At 44.1% G+C, this 16,641-nt stretch overlaps 1 protein-coding gene across 2 annotated transcripts; it reads right to left on the bottom strand.

The window, feature by feature from the left end:
• Positions 1-1,608: 1,608 nt before the first annotated feature.
• On the bottom strand, positions 1,609-16,554 carry LOC122188273 (heat shock factor protein 3). 2 transcript variants are annotated; one of them, XM_042886441.1, is made up of 13 exons: positions 16,414-16,554; positions 15,428-15,536; positions 14,179-14,306; positions 10,784-10,908; positions 9,866-9,941; positions 9,119-9,180; positions 8,568-8,649; positions 8,158-8,291; positions 6,543-6,788; positions 6,166-6,271; positions 5,709-5,774; positions 4,559-4,625; positions 1,609-3,981 (listed from the first exon to the last, which is right to left on the bottom strand). In XM_042886441.1, exons 1-13 carry the CDS (start codon positions 16,531-16,533, stop codon positions 3,647-3,649), a joined length of 1,656 nt encoding a protein of 551 aa, XP_042742375.1. In that variant the 5' UTR covers positions 16,534-16,554; the 3' UTR covers positions 1,609-3,646. The 2 variants fall into 2 exon arrangements, with proteins under 2 accessions (XP_042742375.1, XP_042742376.1); XM_042886442.1 differs by lacking the exon at positions 1,609-3,981 and adding an exon at positions 4,197-4,333.
• Between the last annotated feature and the right edge of the window lie 87 nt (positions 16,555-16,641).

The raw sequence follows: 16,641 nt of genomic DNA, 5'->3' as shown, positions 1-16,641 counted from the left end.
CATCTCATGGTTTGTTGGCTCTGCCCACTACCCCACCTGCAGGAAGGATAAGCCCTTTTCCCTCTATTCTCCAAGCAGCATGAATAGTATCTGCCTCTTTGCTCAGATGTTCACCTGGCCACCTGAATTTGGAGCACCTCTGCTTCCCACTAGCTCCATGTAAAGCTATTGTGTGATGGAAGGCTCAGCAGTAACAGCAGGGCGGCAGCAAACGAGGATAAGCCCAAATGCAGCCATAGATACAGAAACAAAGGAAAAAAACTGCTTACCCTTGGAAGACCTCAGGTAGGCAGGGATCCCCAGTGAGACGCCCTCACCTCCACTGCCAACCCTTAAATGAGGGCTGGGAAGGGATGGATCCTGGCTCCATCCCATCTATCACTCAGCTAAACTGCATGCACCTGAGCTCCCCTGGGCTGGCCCTGCCTTCCCACCAGGTGCTCCATCACTGCTTCAGGCTATGGCTGAGCATTTCTGCTACACTCCATATAGCACCACAGCCCCAGAAACCCACATTCTCACTGGAACAATTTCTGAGATGGACATGAGACAGGTGGGCTGCTTTTCAGTAACAGGGATGTTCCCTTCCCAGCTCCTGTCCACCAAACACATGCACACACTGTTTAAAATTACTTTAAAAAAAACACACACACACACAAAAAAAAACCAGACCCTTACTGCAAGGCTCCAAAAACTGCAAGCTCATCTAGAGTTGAAACATGAAGAAAACAACTGCTTCCCAGAACGTTTCAGTGCTGCTGATATGTTGCTGTTTTAACACACTGTTCAGTCATGATTTTTCTGTTGCTCTCTGTAAAACCCTTTTGGTGATAGTTGCATGCCCTGCAGTATTACTGCAGCAATCTTTCTCTCCTACTCAGCTTCCACACTGGGTAGAGAAAGCTGGTAAGACTTCATTGACTTTTTATGCTCTCCATAACAAAGCTCAATTTCTTTCACATGGTGAGCGTCTCATTTGACCAATTCTTATTCTCAGATTGGATTAGCAACAATTCTTGCATCTTTGATTCCCTAAAGCATAGCTGACGAGCATCATTTAACATAACATCCAAAACATATCCCCACTCAAAGAGATTCACCATCATTCCTACACTTACAGGAGCACTGTAAGGTCCCCTGGGCACACACAGACATTCACACAATCATCTATATGGGCAAAATAAAGATAACAGTGTAACAAAATAAATGTAACAAAACAATGCCGTCCTCAAGTTTAATGATTTCCATTTGCTTCCCCACATTTGCAATAAGCTGCATGCATTTGTTGGTCATATACAGCCACGTTAGCATTAGAGCTCAAGGGACTCTCGAGCTGCCCACTGTTTATAGGGTGAGATTGCATAGTCATTGGATCATCTAGGCTGGGAAAATCCCCTACAGTCATCAGCTCCAATCGTCGATTGGCAAAGCTGTAATTAGCAGGACAGCATTACCAGTCCTGAGCAAGGCCTTACCACATCAGCTATGCAATGGCATAACAAGACCTAGTGAAACTTAAAGCTCTTCCTTCTGGGAAGTTCAGAAAACTGTTTGGGAAATGTATCAGCGTGCACAGAGGAACATAAAAAGGATGCACAAGAACCACAGTTTGGGTTTTGCAATTCCATAGTTTAATTAGTTCAACTAATTTGTACTTTTTTTCCTTGCTAATTTATCTTCTATTGCAATCCCTGTTAGGAAAGTAGCAAGTATACCCATTTCCTAGGCCAGAACACAAGCCAGACGCAGATTCACAAATTGTTCCTAAGCCTCAGTTTCTTCTTAAGAGACAAAGTGTGTTTAAAAACTATTCTGCAATTGAGTCAAACACCCGATGGTGAGACGCAGTGAGAGCAGACTCCATCGTGGAAGAATATGACAGTGCTCCATTACAGCGCTGCTCTTCAAGTCTCACCTGCTCAGGAAATGGAGGTTACAGATCAGCCCCTCACAGAACTGTGACACACACTGCGCTGTCACAGCAGCACTGAGGAAAAGCTTGGTCTGTATTGTCTTACTCTCGGAAAAAAATCAAGGCTTTTGGGAGAAAGTAATAAAGAAAAAGGGGATCACAGACATAAGGAACAGTTATAAGCAGGGGAATGAAAGGACACTCTGAAGGCGTTCGAGGTGTGCACATACGCAGTAGCGAGGTCCTCCTTTCCGGTGGGGAAGATCTGACAACGAAGCACAAATCTAACTTAGCGGGGTCAGCGTAGATAATGGGCATCATCCAGGCTTCAGCATATCAAAACAACTTGGATTCTTCCACATAAAAAGAACCCAAATCTTATTAGTTCAGAAACTCCAGAGAGAATAAAGCCTGTAATTGGACTGACTTCCTAACACTGAGAAATGTCTCCTACCACTGCAGCTACTTGAAATCAGCTAGATCAGAATCAACTAGAGCCACACAGCCAGTTTTCTGCCTGCCCTCAGGGCTCTCCCAGCTCCCACAGCTGTGGATGGCTGTGGCAAATTTCGGATTTCTGTGAGCTGTGGATAGGCTCCTCCCAGCCTGTGCTGGTGAAGGAGCACTTCTCCTACTGGTAAGGAGGGATAAGAGGCAATGTCTGTCACAGCTGTTCAAAGGAGAGAAGAAAACGGTGCAGGAGGGAATTTTGGGGAAAATTTTCAGATTAAGCTGATAGTAGCTTTTGGAATTCGCTGTCAATCCATTCGGTTGATTGAGCTTTAAGATCCAACAGGCAGAAAATCCAGGAAAACGTCCAATGTCTACAGAGGGTCAGATAAACAAGCAGAAGAGAAATCTTACTGTGACGTCCCACCACTGCAAATTACCCATCACTTTTTTGTGTTCTGCTTTCAAGGACAGTGGCTGGACTTTGCTAGACATCTCCTGACTCAGTGCTACTCACAGTTCCCGAGGAAGGTGATGGATGTGGTGGGTGCAGGTCACTCTGGAAAAGCCTCCATGCAATGTGCATGAGATCAGCACTACGCACGGTGGCAAAGCACTTCTACTGCAACGCCCACAACCCGTGGCAATGGATGTGTTAGCATGTTCAAAAGTCACACGCCAGAGTTAAAATGTCATTTTCCATAGGAAAAAATTCTCCCTGTACCTAGGAGCAAATCTAGGAATAGGAAAGTAATTTAAGCCGATGCAAACATTTGTAGCCACAAACTATTAAAAAAGAAAAAACAACAAAAAAACAACCCCAAACCAACAGCAACAATAAAATAATTCTGAATTCCAATCAGAAGATACTTCTTGAAGCACCTCAGAAAGAATAAAACCCATGTGGAAAACATTACACACCACATTACTGTATAGCTGATAAAAACAAAAAAAACCAAACAGCCAAACTTTACAAACAGGATACAAACAGCTTTCCTTTTGCAATAAGGATATCAGATAAAAACAGTTATGAAATACACTGTGGTATGTGCACAGGGAGGCTGTCCTTCCCTCCTCCCAGTGCCTTCAATCCTATAGCTCTTCTTTGAGAGCTTTTTTCAGCCTTCCCACATGCGCTCTTCGCTCACAGAAAGAGAACTTTCTTTAGTTGATACAGAATACAACACTCAGGAGGAAGGAGAGGAGAGAGAAGATCAAACTTCTCATTGATCCATTTATCTTTGCTGTCCATTTCACACCACTAGGCCAGTTACAGATGTGAGTTCAGGAAGTTTCTATCTCAGAGGCTTCTTCTATGAAGCTAGCAACAGGACTGAGGAGCAGGAGTGGGAACAGCTTATACTCTCCATTTCCATCTTCCGAGAGGAGAGGCGGATCACCCATTCCCAAAGTGTCCACTGGGGGCTCAGCCTGGTTTGCTGGAACTGCCAGTGGCAAGACTGTTTCACCACCTGAAGGAGGATGGAGAGCAGGTTTTTCCTCCAGGGGGGCCAGGAGGAGGTCTTTTGGATCCTCTGTCTTCCCACCAGCTTCACCAGAAGGCAGCTCTTCAAACAACGAAAGCAGAGGATTGGCCCTGTACTGTATCAGCTGCATATCTGAGGGAAAACAAACATTTTAAACTCCAGGCTCCTACAGTACCTAAGTGAAGTCTTTTACTCAAGGCAAGGAAAACTGGAAGGGCTGCTTCAAAACTTGGTTTGCTAAAGAAAAGCACACAGCTGAGCTCTGACAGATTACACCAGCAGGTGCAAGAAAGTAAGGCCTGCAGCTAAGGCTCCTGTGTCTTTTAAGATCAATGTCTGAAACACACTTCAAGTCCCTACAAACACTGCATGCACTGGCATCACTGAAGTAGTAAAGTGAGTTGCACTGCACTTATGTGGGTTGTAGCCCTGTAGGAGATACCTCCACAATGGCATTTGCAGTTCTTCTCCTTACTGTGGCACTCTGTCACACATAAGAAAAGAGGAACAGTTAACATGGGAAACAGAACAGGGTTTGTAAAACTGAGGTACAGCTTCATTAAGATCAAGGAAATCCCAGTCGTCGTTAACATTCTAAGCCCACGCCAAAGAAGGAAATGAGCCACATTATAGGCTAGAAAAAATTCCATTTCAATACGCAGTTTTGGGAGAGTATGGAAGTGTCACAGCTCTGTTCCCTCCTGCCCACCTTTGCTTCCTGCTGTTTCTCTATCACTTCCTCCCAGATGTTCAGTGCTGTCTCCCATGTCTGCAATCTGAAGCACAAAGGACAGAGAATAAAGCAGAATGCTTAACAAAAATATCTGGCTATTTACTGACTGCTTAGCAACATCAATGGTGAAAGGAGGAGGGAAGAGGAATTAAACAGCTGACCAATGTAAACTGACCTCACAAACCCATTACTGGAGATAAAGGCTAGTGAAGACACTGAACTACAGACAAACTTATCTTACCAAAATCAACCAATCTTCTGATTAGCCAATATTTACTTCTCCATACCAGAAGTTTGCCTTGTTGGAATAACACAGCTAAACATTATTTCATTTGTACAATGAAATTTTGCAAACACTGCTTGAGCACAGCAGCATTTTACCTCAATGGTGGTTATGACAAGAAATCTTAGTTTAAAAACTATTTCTAGGCTACAAAATAAACAACAATGCAAGAGTCCTTTAATAATGTGAAACAATCGTAGAACAGGGCCCAGAAAAGGAAAATTACACTGAGCTTCTACACATCCTCTCAGGAAGTTCTATTGAGCCATGCTCAGAATAAATACAGCATCCTCTATTCTTGCTTTTTCCTTTAAAAAAACACACAAAAAAAACCCTTTCCTTCAGCCTTCTGATAGACTGCAGGCACACAACCTGAACTACAATCCCAGGTCTTGTTATTACTTGGCTAAAAGACAGCAAGCCAAGAAACTCATCTCACACATACTGGAAAATGACAAGATTTTCTAACCTCCTCTTTCTAAACAGAGCATACAGAAGTAACAGATAGGAATAAAAAAAAGTTCCTCAACACAGACAGCTGATTCAGCAACCACTAGTTTTCTTCTTCCTTATGTTCTCAGATTATTATAAAGTAATGAATACCTTATTTTAAGCCAAGTGGCAGCACCATAAGACATGAAACTCTTTTGAGAATCCTCTTAAATTCCTGTATGCCAACAGCAATAACACAAAGCATTAAATCACCTAGATTAGAGAAAATGGTAGTTTTCATCCTGAGCTATCAATCTCAATCCAGTCCCTACCCTCAATTTACATCAGTCAAAGTTTAACTTCCAATAACGTTTTAACCCTCCCCATCACAGGAGCAAATCTTACTCTTACATTTTCCATACCAGGGGAAGTTTCCATCAAGTTCATATCCAGGGCTGGCAGTTCAGGGTTAAACACCTGAAAGCAGAACCAGATCATACATAGGAGAGTATATCACATAATAAGGTTCTTAAAGCAAAATATCAGAGCAATTCCACTGCATCCCCCCATGTAAGCACAGGGATGGTGGCTAACTTGCAGGTCTACTGCAATATATTTTGCCCTGTGGCAGTTAACTGAGCTCACAGGAGCTCTACATGATGACAGCACTGCATGAACTGAGAATGGCTCTCCAGATTGGTTCGTACTTCGTTATACTCCTTGGATGACTATGCACCACTCTATCCATAACTATTTGCCTTTCAGGATTTTCTTCTCACTTGATCACTACAGCAAGGAATAAATCTGTAAAATCTCATAAAGCAACCTAACCAGTATCAGACACCAGAATAAATGAGAAGACACTTACATCGCTGAAAGCTTCAGAACCAAAGCTATACTGCTTCCCAGATAACATTGCTTGAAGCTCTTCAAGGCTGGCATCAATGCAATTAAGAAAATCCTGAATTTCTTCTCTAAGAAAGACAAAATTATACAGTACAGTGTAAGAAACAGTCAGCACTTAGGGCCCTTTTTGGCACCACAGGGCAGGAAAAACCTCTTAGAAGTGAGAAGTGTTAAATTCTGGGTTATTACAGCTGTTGGATAAGCAGAGTGCTAGACTGTATTACTCATAATCCAGAACAGTTTATTGCCAGATGAACAAAACCACGGTCCTGTATCAATTTCAATGGTCCAACTCTTTTCCCAACACGTACAAGGACACCTGAAGAGGGGAGTTAATACCTGTCCAGTAAAGGATCATTTTGGTTTCCAGAGTTACTCTCGTTCAAGATGGAGTCAATCACTGACACAGGGTCTTCTGCAGCATTAGCTTGTGCAGTGTGCAGTTCTACAGCAGCATTTCCCACTTCACTGGATTTGCTGACATCATTTATATGAACTGGGGGGATGGGTTCTGCACAACTTAACTCATTGGGCTGCGATACTTGACAAATCGGTAAGCCAGGATCCAGAGCTGTCTGCGTCTCTCTAGAACGTGACCCAAAGAGAAACAAGACAGGAAAATTCATCAACCGTGTCACTGCTCATTACACATTCAGTATTTGATATTTTAATGCCTAGTGAGGTCAAATTCAGCAAGGGCTCAAATAACCAACCGCTTTTTTAAAAAATAAGGTAAGTGCCTTCCTAAAGGGAAGTGAAGGATCACTTGTTAAGGCTAATACAGTCAGCACAGAACATCTCGTTTACCCCGATTCGTAGAACTGTTTGGGCTGGAAGACATCTTCAAAGATCCCCAGCCCAAACGCCGTGCTGCAGGCAGGCACACGTCCCACTGCAGCACACTGCTCAGCAGCACTGCCCAGCCTGACCTTGAACACCTTCCATCACTGGTCATCCACAACTTCTCTGGGCAACCTGCTCCAGCATCCCACACCCTAATCACTGCATGAACTCTTTTTCAAATCCAATTTAAATCTACCCTTCTTTAGTTCAAAACTATTGCCTCTCATCCTATCACTAGAGGCTCTAATAAAAATCTCTATATATCTTTCTTCTTACCCCCCTTTATAAATTAAAAGTCAAGCTTTCTCAGTTTTTAGAAACAAGAGCTCCACCTTTATGCCTTTCATACTTTCTACACAGGATAAATCCAAAGAAAATTTGTGAATTTTTAAAAGGTTCCATTTGCATTGTAATTTTTTTAGAAAAATCTAAAAGCTTTCTTCTTCCAGCATGGTGACCAAATGCTGGCTCTGGAAGTCTTTAGATTGGTAATGAGTTCTTAAAAAGAATGTACAGAATGTTCTTGACTTCAAATAATGAGATTCTGACAGACCAAAGAGGGCAGAAGGCCACATGGACACGTGGTGGTAGGGAAACTCACAACACTATGTCTAGAAATACAAGATTCCAAACCGGTCTATATTTTACTCTGAAGGTCAGCAACTGAATAGGTTTTCCACAATAATCTGAGATCACAAAAAGAAGACTGCTTCCCCTCCAGCTGCATTTAACATAATATTAGCGACAACAGTACTGAAATCAGAGATAAAAATCACAAGTTTTGCATTATCTGTAAACAATGAATGCATTCAGTTCCTTGTTTGGTCAAAAAGCGACATGTTTATTTGTTGAACAGACAAAAGCAGGTTGCCAGAAATCATACCAAAGAATCACAGCACGGTTGGGTTGGAAGGGACTCTAAAGCCCAACCACCCCCAGCCCTTTGTGGGCTGGCTGCCCTCAGCTCAGGCTGCCTCAGGCACCTCCAGGGATGGGGCATTGCAGCTCAAGGGCAGCAGTGCCAGGTCCTTCTATCCTGTATAACGTTTAACTTACACTAACATAACCACTTAACAAGTTAAGCATAAGTCTTTCACATCCTTACACATACCTATCTCTGCCACTTGTGTGTGCTACAGCAAGGAGACCATTGGTGGCATTTTCCAGGGTATCAGTGATATCTCGGATGATGAGACCTGTACGATTTCCATCCTCATCATCTGAATTACGTTCAGAAAAAGCCATCTGCAGGATATGATATATCAAACAGAATGAATAAAACAAAAAGATTTTGTTGTTTCTAAAATGTTTCTTCTCTTGCAGCTTCCATTTCCCATTCAGATTTCATCTACACCAAGCTGTACTGATTTGCATGACTTTATAGACAGGGCAGTGCTTTAAATTGGTCTATTTCAAAATAGCCCCAGCTATAAGGAAGCAAGGAAGTAAGCTGTGAGGAAGACTTCAAGGGCACTGTACAGCACCTTGTCTAACTCGGGCTCTTTCCCTGCACAGACTTACTGCTTGGCCACTCTCCACAGGTATGCGGACATACTGACGGCTGTACTTGGAAGGTGAAGCACCTGCAGCATCTGTCAGAGACCTGAGACAAAGTACAACGTTAGTGGATCCTGCTGCAGTAAACAGCTGTAGTAATGCTAGACATGTGCAGGAGCAGTAAGAACTATTACTCATCCACTTCTAAAACCAGCTTTTTGACATAACTTTAAAAAAAGAGATTGCAGATGGACCAAAGTCTAAGTACACTTTTTGTTTTGCAGGGAATCAGTAACACTGGCACTTTTTTTTAAAAAAAAAGAGTTACCATTTCTGCAACTTTTTCCTTCAAAACATAGAACATATACTGTACTGTCTTCTCATCCTATTCATTTTTGATTTAAGAAATCCATGCTTTTTTCAACTTCTTCCACTTTTCTCAAGTATGAATAAAAGAACACAACAGTGATAACAATATTCTCTATACACCCCAAGAAAAGCATCTTGCTTCTAGAAGTTGATTCATCTCCATAATGCACACTGGATGCTGCTTTGTGACCCTATCCAGTAATTACCTTTTCCTTTTGACCCCAACAATATAATTTCCTCGCATCAAACTTAGTATAAACTGAAGAATCTAAAAAGGAAAAACAAAAAGCCAAAAACAAATGATCAGCTTGGCAACGTGGATACTAGCACATTAACTCAGACTTAGCTTTTATGATTTAAATTAGCAAGTAAATTAAATAGCCATTCATGCCCTTATCTTAAAAAGCAAAATGATAGTTACAGAAGGCACTGAAAAACCATCTCATTTGGTCTCATTTGGACAGTTCTTTTTTTTTTTTTTTTAAGTGTAAGAAAATACCACAGGTCACTATGGAAGATTCCAGATCAGAAACAGCTGAGGGATAAACCAGAGAAAACCCGATCCAGTGCAGCAACTCCTATAGTTTCCACACCGACTTCTTGGCAGATCTGCCTGAGCCCTCACAGGCTCCACCCCGTGTGCCTGCAGTCTCTCCCTTTAGGTTCCCATTACACTGCCTCCAGCCCCACTTTTACCCCGGTTGTCTTGAATCTCCGCTTTCTCTACAAATACGATTCACTGAATTGAAATTCTTTTCACTAAGATTTTCTTTAGATTTTGCTTTGCTGCGCTGCTTCTTGGACACTCAGGAACTGTGAACATTTTCGTTATGCTGTATTAATATAGGCTGTTCAGCTCTGTGTCATTTGTCATTCTACATGAGCAAAGAATGCCGTCAGGTATCACAGAGGCAGGAATAAGGATGGTAGCACTGAAGATGCTGCAATGGTACCTTAGACAGCAGCTTCTGTTGTTGACTGTGCTTCTGCCTTAGAACTGCCACTTCTTTCCACAGGGCCTTATTTTCTCTGCAATGCAGAATAAATCAGAAGACAGAGGATGAACAGAGTTTACTTTATATGATTTAGTTTCACAGCTTTCAAACTTTCACAGTACCTTGCAGGACCAATGGCAACATTTTTTCCATGGGTAACTAACAATTGGTTCATCAAATTCACTGCTGTAAGCTCCGAGTTAAACTAACCCCATTTTTCCTTCAGCAGGACCAAAAGCTCACTAATGGCACCTTCTAATCTTTCACTGTTCCATTAATAATCTTGATTTGAGGGCACTCCTCGTTTCAAAGCCTCCGAGTCTTAGAATAAGGACATGGTGTTTGGAAACATGCTAAGTGCAACACAGACCCGTCAGAATGGTTTCAAATGATTCATAAAACACAGAACCAAAGAGGAGGTGGAGTGTATGCATCTCCTGAGCTCTGGTTGATACCCACCTGCGTGCCAGTGATCTGAGCATATTACCACTGCCCATACAAAAAGCACATGAAGGAACAGAAAATGAGGAAACAAAGTTAATTTCCAGTCAGGAAGAAAACCCAATGTTACTTCTAGTTGCATCAACCCCTGTTCTGTGTTTAGAAGATGAAAAGCTTTGATACCCTAAAAAGCTACTACAGTTGATGGCAACCAAAAGCAAATCTAAAGATAGCCAAGAAACTCACAGTTTGAATCTCCGGTCTGCTACTGCATTATGGAAACATACAAGATTCAGAATGCTGCGTGCCATGTAATGAGGATTCTTAGGAAAAACAGTTTCACCTGTTTGCAGTTCAACTGAAACACGTATTTAGCCAAGCTCCAATACATGTAAACTCTACTCAGTGCCTAAGTGCTCCCTCAGCAGGTGGTACCTCTTCATGTTAGCCAGTCTGATGTCCATGTTGTTCTGCTGCTCTCTCATCTCCTGGACTTCAGAGAGTACTTTGTGTAAGTCCTCTGCACAGACCTTGAGATCCTCAGTTCTTACTGCAGACACCTACAATAGGTCCAAGTTATACATGCTTTACTAAGAACAGAGCCTTTTATGCACCCTTGTAAATGAGCAGTGCAGTTAGGCTGTGGAAAGGGCATAAATTTCATTAAAAGATTGGGTAAGATTACTAACTCTAACACATCACAAAATACCACACCTGATAAAGATGACAGCCCTTACAACAGTCTCGACTGTCTGAAAATAAACAAGATGTGAATGAAAACACCATCACAGTTCAAGCTAAAATCCAAAGCACTGATTGAAAATGGCCTCTACTGAGGGATTCTCCCTGCCAGGCCTGGTGAACGCTTGCCCCCTAGCGTCAAAAGGTAAGGCAAAACCAAAAGGACTGTGGAGCAGTAAGGAGGGGATGGTCACATTCCTTGCAGGCATGGGCATACCTGCCAGCACAGGAACAGCAAAGTGCCATGAAGTTACTAAGGAAAAAATGCAGGCGTCTAATTACATGACTGGAAAATTTGTCTTACAGCTGGTAAACTGCAGATTCCTAAAGCACTGCTTCATCTTTTACCTCTCAGTGACATTCCAAGACTTTGTAGACTTGTCCTCCAAAAGTCAGAGCCAAAACTGCTTTTCTACCCACAGCAAAACTTATAAATGCCATCTCTTCAATGAGGGTGGAAGAGCTATCAGATAGCAAGGAGTTCAGTTTCTCCTCCCCACAGTTCCATATCTAAAATATTCCAGTTCCTTCAGTAAGGCTGCAGTGGTGCCATTAATGGCTTATAAATAGTTCAAGTTTTAAAATAATAGATACAAGTTTTATACACAAGTTACAAAATAACAGGTCTCATCACTTATGAATGGTACACACAGGTTTTGTAGGCATAATTTTAAAATTATTTAGCCAAACACAGACTGCAATGAAATCAAATGAAGTTGTAGCAGGTAACCACCAGATCTCTCTTCCAACCTAACACTGTGCTCTTATTTCACTTATTTTGTTAAAATCCAGGAGATGTGGAAGCCTACTGTTTCCATGCAGGTTGGCTCACAGATTCCCACTGTTTTTAAATTAAAATTGGTATTCATTGGTCAAAATTGACCTACAGTGCTGTAAAATAGTGTCCCATCACTGTGTGATGGAATTCTGTGCTAGAATTGCTCCTGCTTCTAACAACACTCTTATATTAGCTCTTCTATACTAGTTTGAGGAGTAGACTTTTACAGTTTCACACAGATCTCCCAAAAGCTGTCACTGCAAGATCACTGTAGGACTGCCTGTCCACTCCAGCTCAACTAGCTAGCTGTTACCTCTCATGCTTTTTCCCCAGCATTTCGACTCTGTTTCAGAGTACAACATCCTTCACCAAGCTAAAAGGCAGCCGAGCAATTGGTAAAGACAGTCCACAGCGCCTGCTGCTGGTTGGCAGACAAGCAGCAAATGTTTTCCAAAGCACACAAATCCACCGGATTACATGTGGTCACTGCATTTTGATGTTAGAGCACACATAACTACTTTCATAAGGCTCTGGGGAGACCTGATAGCAGCCTTTCTGTATCTAGTGGGGGCTGTAAGAAAGAAGGGGGCAGACTCTTTAGCAAGGTCTGCAAAAGGAAATGGCTTCAAACTAAAAGAAGATTTAATTGGACATAAGGAAGAAGTTTTTCACAGTCAGGGTGGCGAGGCAGTGGCACAGGTTGCTCAGAGAGGAGTGGATGCCCCATGCCAAGGTCAGGCTGTATGGGGCTCTGAGCAGTGATGGAGCTGTGCCCATCCCTGTGCACTGCAGGCGACTCTTAAAGGTCCCTTCCAACTCAAACAACTGTAAGATTCTACAGCAATATCCCTCTGCAGAAATAACTGTTTTCTTAACACAGCCCAGTGTTCAAAAGGATGCACTGAATGGCCTGACAGTTCTCTCTGTCTGCAGTTTTGGATGCTTTACTATTTGTTGTAGATAGCACCATGTGCTAATATACTTTATGCACCCCAAATGAAATCCTGATTCCTCTTCAGCACACCACCCCTTCATGGGAAGGATACCCAAAGGATGCAGACAGTAGGTGCAAGTACCAAATGCAGTCAGAATGCCTCTTGGAGGGAAAGCCAAACTAAAACGTTCTGCCAAATACGAGGAACAGCTTTCTTCCAAGTTTGTGACTATATAATAAGGATGTCAAGACTGAGTCACACGAACAGAGATCCTAGCCCTAACAGTGAAATGAGTAAAGAAAGGAAGTCCTGCATTCAGACACGCTCCTGTTTGAGGCTGAAATACATTTCCATTCCAGACAGTAAAGCGCAAGAAAAGCTAACGGATGTTTTATCCATTGCAAAAATCACATTTCCTGTGCAACAAAGAATATATTTCACCAGAATTTACATGAATGTCTTTGGCACTAAATAGTGCTTTTGTCTTCTCATCTAGAGTACTCCACCCAGTGCAACACCCATGGGATACACAGTGCCATGTGTAATGCCAGCACTGACAGCATACCAGAAAGGAAGGTGTGCAAGCTAAGACAAGTTAGCAGTTGCGGCATCTGCAAAGAGCACAGGTCTGTGTCAGAGAAACTGCTACCATATTTGATCAACTGAGATTCTGAGCAGAGAGTTCAGCAAAGAATCAATCAAAACACAATTGTGACTCTAGCTAACCCTCAAGCCTACTCTCTGCTTTTATTAACTTGGGCATTGCAGTCACCACATTATGACACTCTAAAGAAAGAACTCCAAAGTTCAAATGTCAACAAGATGTATCATGGTAGTGTCTTTCTCTGGCAGCCAGGATATTATGGGCTGTAACGTGCAAGCAGAGAAAATATATACATGCAGGTGCAGTTAAGACAAGGCCAAATACACAAAAGAAAACTAGAAAGTGCTTGCAAAAAAAGTAGCTTATTAGCAAAATGGTGTTGGAGGAAAAAAATAATTTATGTGAGCTGAGTATTGCTGCCTGTGCTGTATCCACACCATCTTTATCATTAATGGAACTGCTGAACACAGCTGGACTCAGTATTGACCCTAGAGGTGCACCACCAGCTAGAGTCTGTGCCACTGATAAAAGCTGTAGACCTCCTGTGTGTTGCTAGACAACAACAGGGTGCATTTTGTTTAAGAGCTGACAGGAGGAGGCCAAGCCAAGCATTAGTGTGGCATTCAGGAGGGAGCTGCTAAGGCTTGCCAGTGCACAGCCTTGGTTCTCCAGGAATTTGTTGGCTGTAAAGTGTTTGAAACGCTCAGAATTGCTCTAGATAAACTTCTTTTCATAACAATAACAGTGAAGTAAATAAATGCTTAGACTGTACCTTGCGTTTGATGTTTTCCAATAAATGTGCATTTCCTTGCTTGAAGAAAGGGTGCTGGAACTCAATGACTGAGTTTTTCTCTGCTGTAATCATACCATTCTCCAAAGCAACCACCTTCCTGAAACCATCTGTGGAGAGGGATTGAAATAAAATCATTTCTTCTAAAGTAAAGCTCACTGTTACAAAACAGAGCTAAAGAAAACCACAAAGCTATTGAAATACCTACAGCTACACAGCTATTGGAAGCAGGAGCCTCCTTTCAGTGCTCAACCACTTCACTGCTCTGATCACCACAGACAGGGAACACACCTACCTACCACACCACCAAATGATCTACAAACAGCACGCATGGCACCGGCCTGCTAGTCCTGGAAGCAAGACAGTCCAAATAATCACAGAAGCAAGTCAGCAGATTTCCTAGGACACCTCGCATAAAATGAGGAATGGACAGTATGTCCCACCTTCCCTTTCATCCCTATAGACTCAGGCAACTGCATACCAAAACAAATGCGGTTGTATCCCACCAGAGTCTATGGAATATTAAAAGGAAGAGAAATTAGTCCTCCACCTATGGCAACAAATCAGGCACAAAAAGCACTTCTTCCACTCCAGACCGTCTCCATGGAATAAGGCATTGCCAGCTCTATTTCCACCACTGCTTTAAATACCAAAAGGAAGATGCAAATTAGTTACCAGAACAATGTGTATCTTTTCTCACTCAAGTTCTTAACACAATTGATACGTTCCAGCCTCGCTGCGCCCCAAACGCACTGTCATGAGAAAACCTCAGTGTAAGCAGCATGAGGAGGCTGCCACCCCACTGCATACCTTCATATGAATATTTGTATTTTATCATTCAACTGCGTTATGAGACTACTGACAATTGTTTCTTCACATGTCAGGCAAACAGAGTGTCCTCCAGATCCTCTCCTTTCCCGGGAAGGATTCAATCATTTTTAACCCCGTTACTCAAAGGCAGCCAATTCCTGTGCAGTCTGTACCTTCACATGGCCCCAAACCAACTCTTTGTGCTCCGCACACTGCACTGACTTGAGATTGCCACCTCATTCTGACTCCACTGCCTGCACACACTGTGCACATCTCACAGAACAGGCAGTATGTGATGCTCACGAGTAGAGCACAGAAAACATAAAAAGGAGACTCGATCCAGCTTGAGCCATCGGTGGGATTAACGCTGCTTCAACAGAGAAAGCAACACAAACATGCATGCACAGCAGCTGATGCTTACACATGTTGAGCTGTCGGATGAAGCTGGAGATGTTGTTGTGTTTGAAGTACTTGGGGAGCAGCTCCTTGGCAAACCGCTGCTCATCCAGTATACAGAAGTTCTCACCATTCTGGGAAATAAGGGACAATAACAGTGAGAACAAACGTTTCTGAGGCGCTGCTCTGATGCCAGGATCATTGCTGGAGCCAGTTCCTATGGCACCATGGGCACAACACACCAAAGGGCACCGCCTGAGGGGACTTAATGAGTTTTCCAGATCGTAAAAAAAAAGATCGGGGAAAAAAAAGCCTTTCAGGGAACACTGCTCTGGAATTGCGGTTTGGTTGGTTTGTTTGTTTTTATTTTTTTTTTTCAAAGTCTGAACTTTGGCCTCGAGCCAAAGAAAAAAATCGTTCTAAAACAGATCCCGGCACACGAAGGGCAAACGGCGCTCAGGCCGCGCGGCGTCACCGTTAAAAATACCCGGGGGCAGAGCGGGGCGGCGGCGGTACGGGGCGAACGGAGCGCACCGCGCGGGCCGGATGGAGCTCGTGCGTTCGTATGGCCGCGACGGGGAGCGAACGGATCTCTTCACTTTCGCCTTTTAAAGGCCGACATCCGAAGAAACGGATGGAAAAAATACGCGTTAGAAAAGGACACGGAGCGAAAGTCAACGCCGCGGGCGTTCGCGTCCGCGTGCGGCTGCGGCGTCCCCGCCTGGAGGCTCTCGGCGGCATGAGAGGAAAAATTAAAGTTAACGGTTTCGGGGCGCCGTTGGCGGCTCAGACGCAGCGCCGCTCCGCTCCGATCGCCGCGCGGTGCGGCCGGGACGCGGCACGGAACCGCTCCGGGCCCCGCTCGCGCCACGTGCCACGCGCCAGCGCTCCCGGCCCGGCTGGCCTGGCCCGGCCCGGCACGCCGCCGCCGCCTCCCCCGGGCCTCGCTCCCCGCGGGGCCTCCTAGACCACCGCCGCCGCCGCCTCCCGCTGCCCCGGGGCCGCCCTCACCCGACTCCAGCAGATGACGTCGTCGCTCTGCGGATCCTCCACCAGGGCCCACAGCTTGGCTAAGAAGCCGGGCACCGGTGCGGCGCCGGGGGCGCCGGGCAGCGCCGACCCTTCCCTCATCCTCAGGCCGGGCCGAGCTCTCGTGCGGCGGCCGCGCGGGCGGATCCCCACCGGAGACCGTGACGCCACGACGGGCGGGTCCCGCGGGCCAGGGCTCGTTGGTAGGCG

This window comes from Lagopus leucura, unplaced genomic scaffold, assembly GCF_019238085.1.
Source record: "Lagopus leucura isolate 7727_CA_CO unplaced genomic scaffold, USGS_WTPT01 Super-Scaffold_100057, whole genome shotgun sequence".
NCBI lineage: Eukaryota > Metazoa > Chordata > Aves > Galliformes > Phasianidae > Lagopus > Lagopus leucura.
This window is presented reverse-complemented; position numbering and strand designations above follow the sequence as displayed.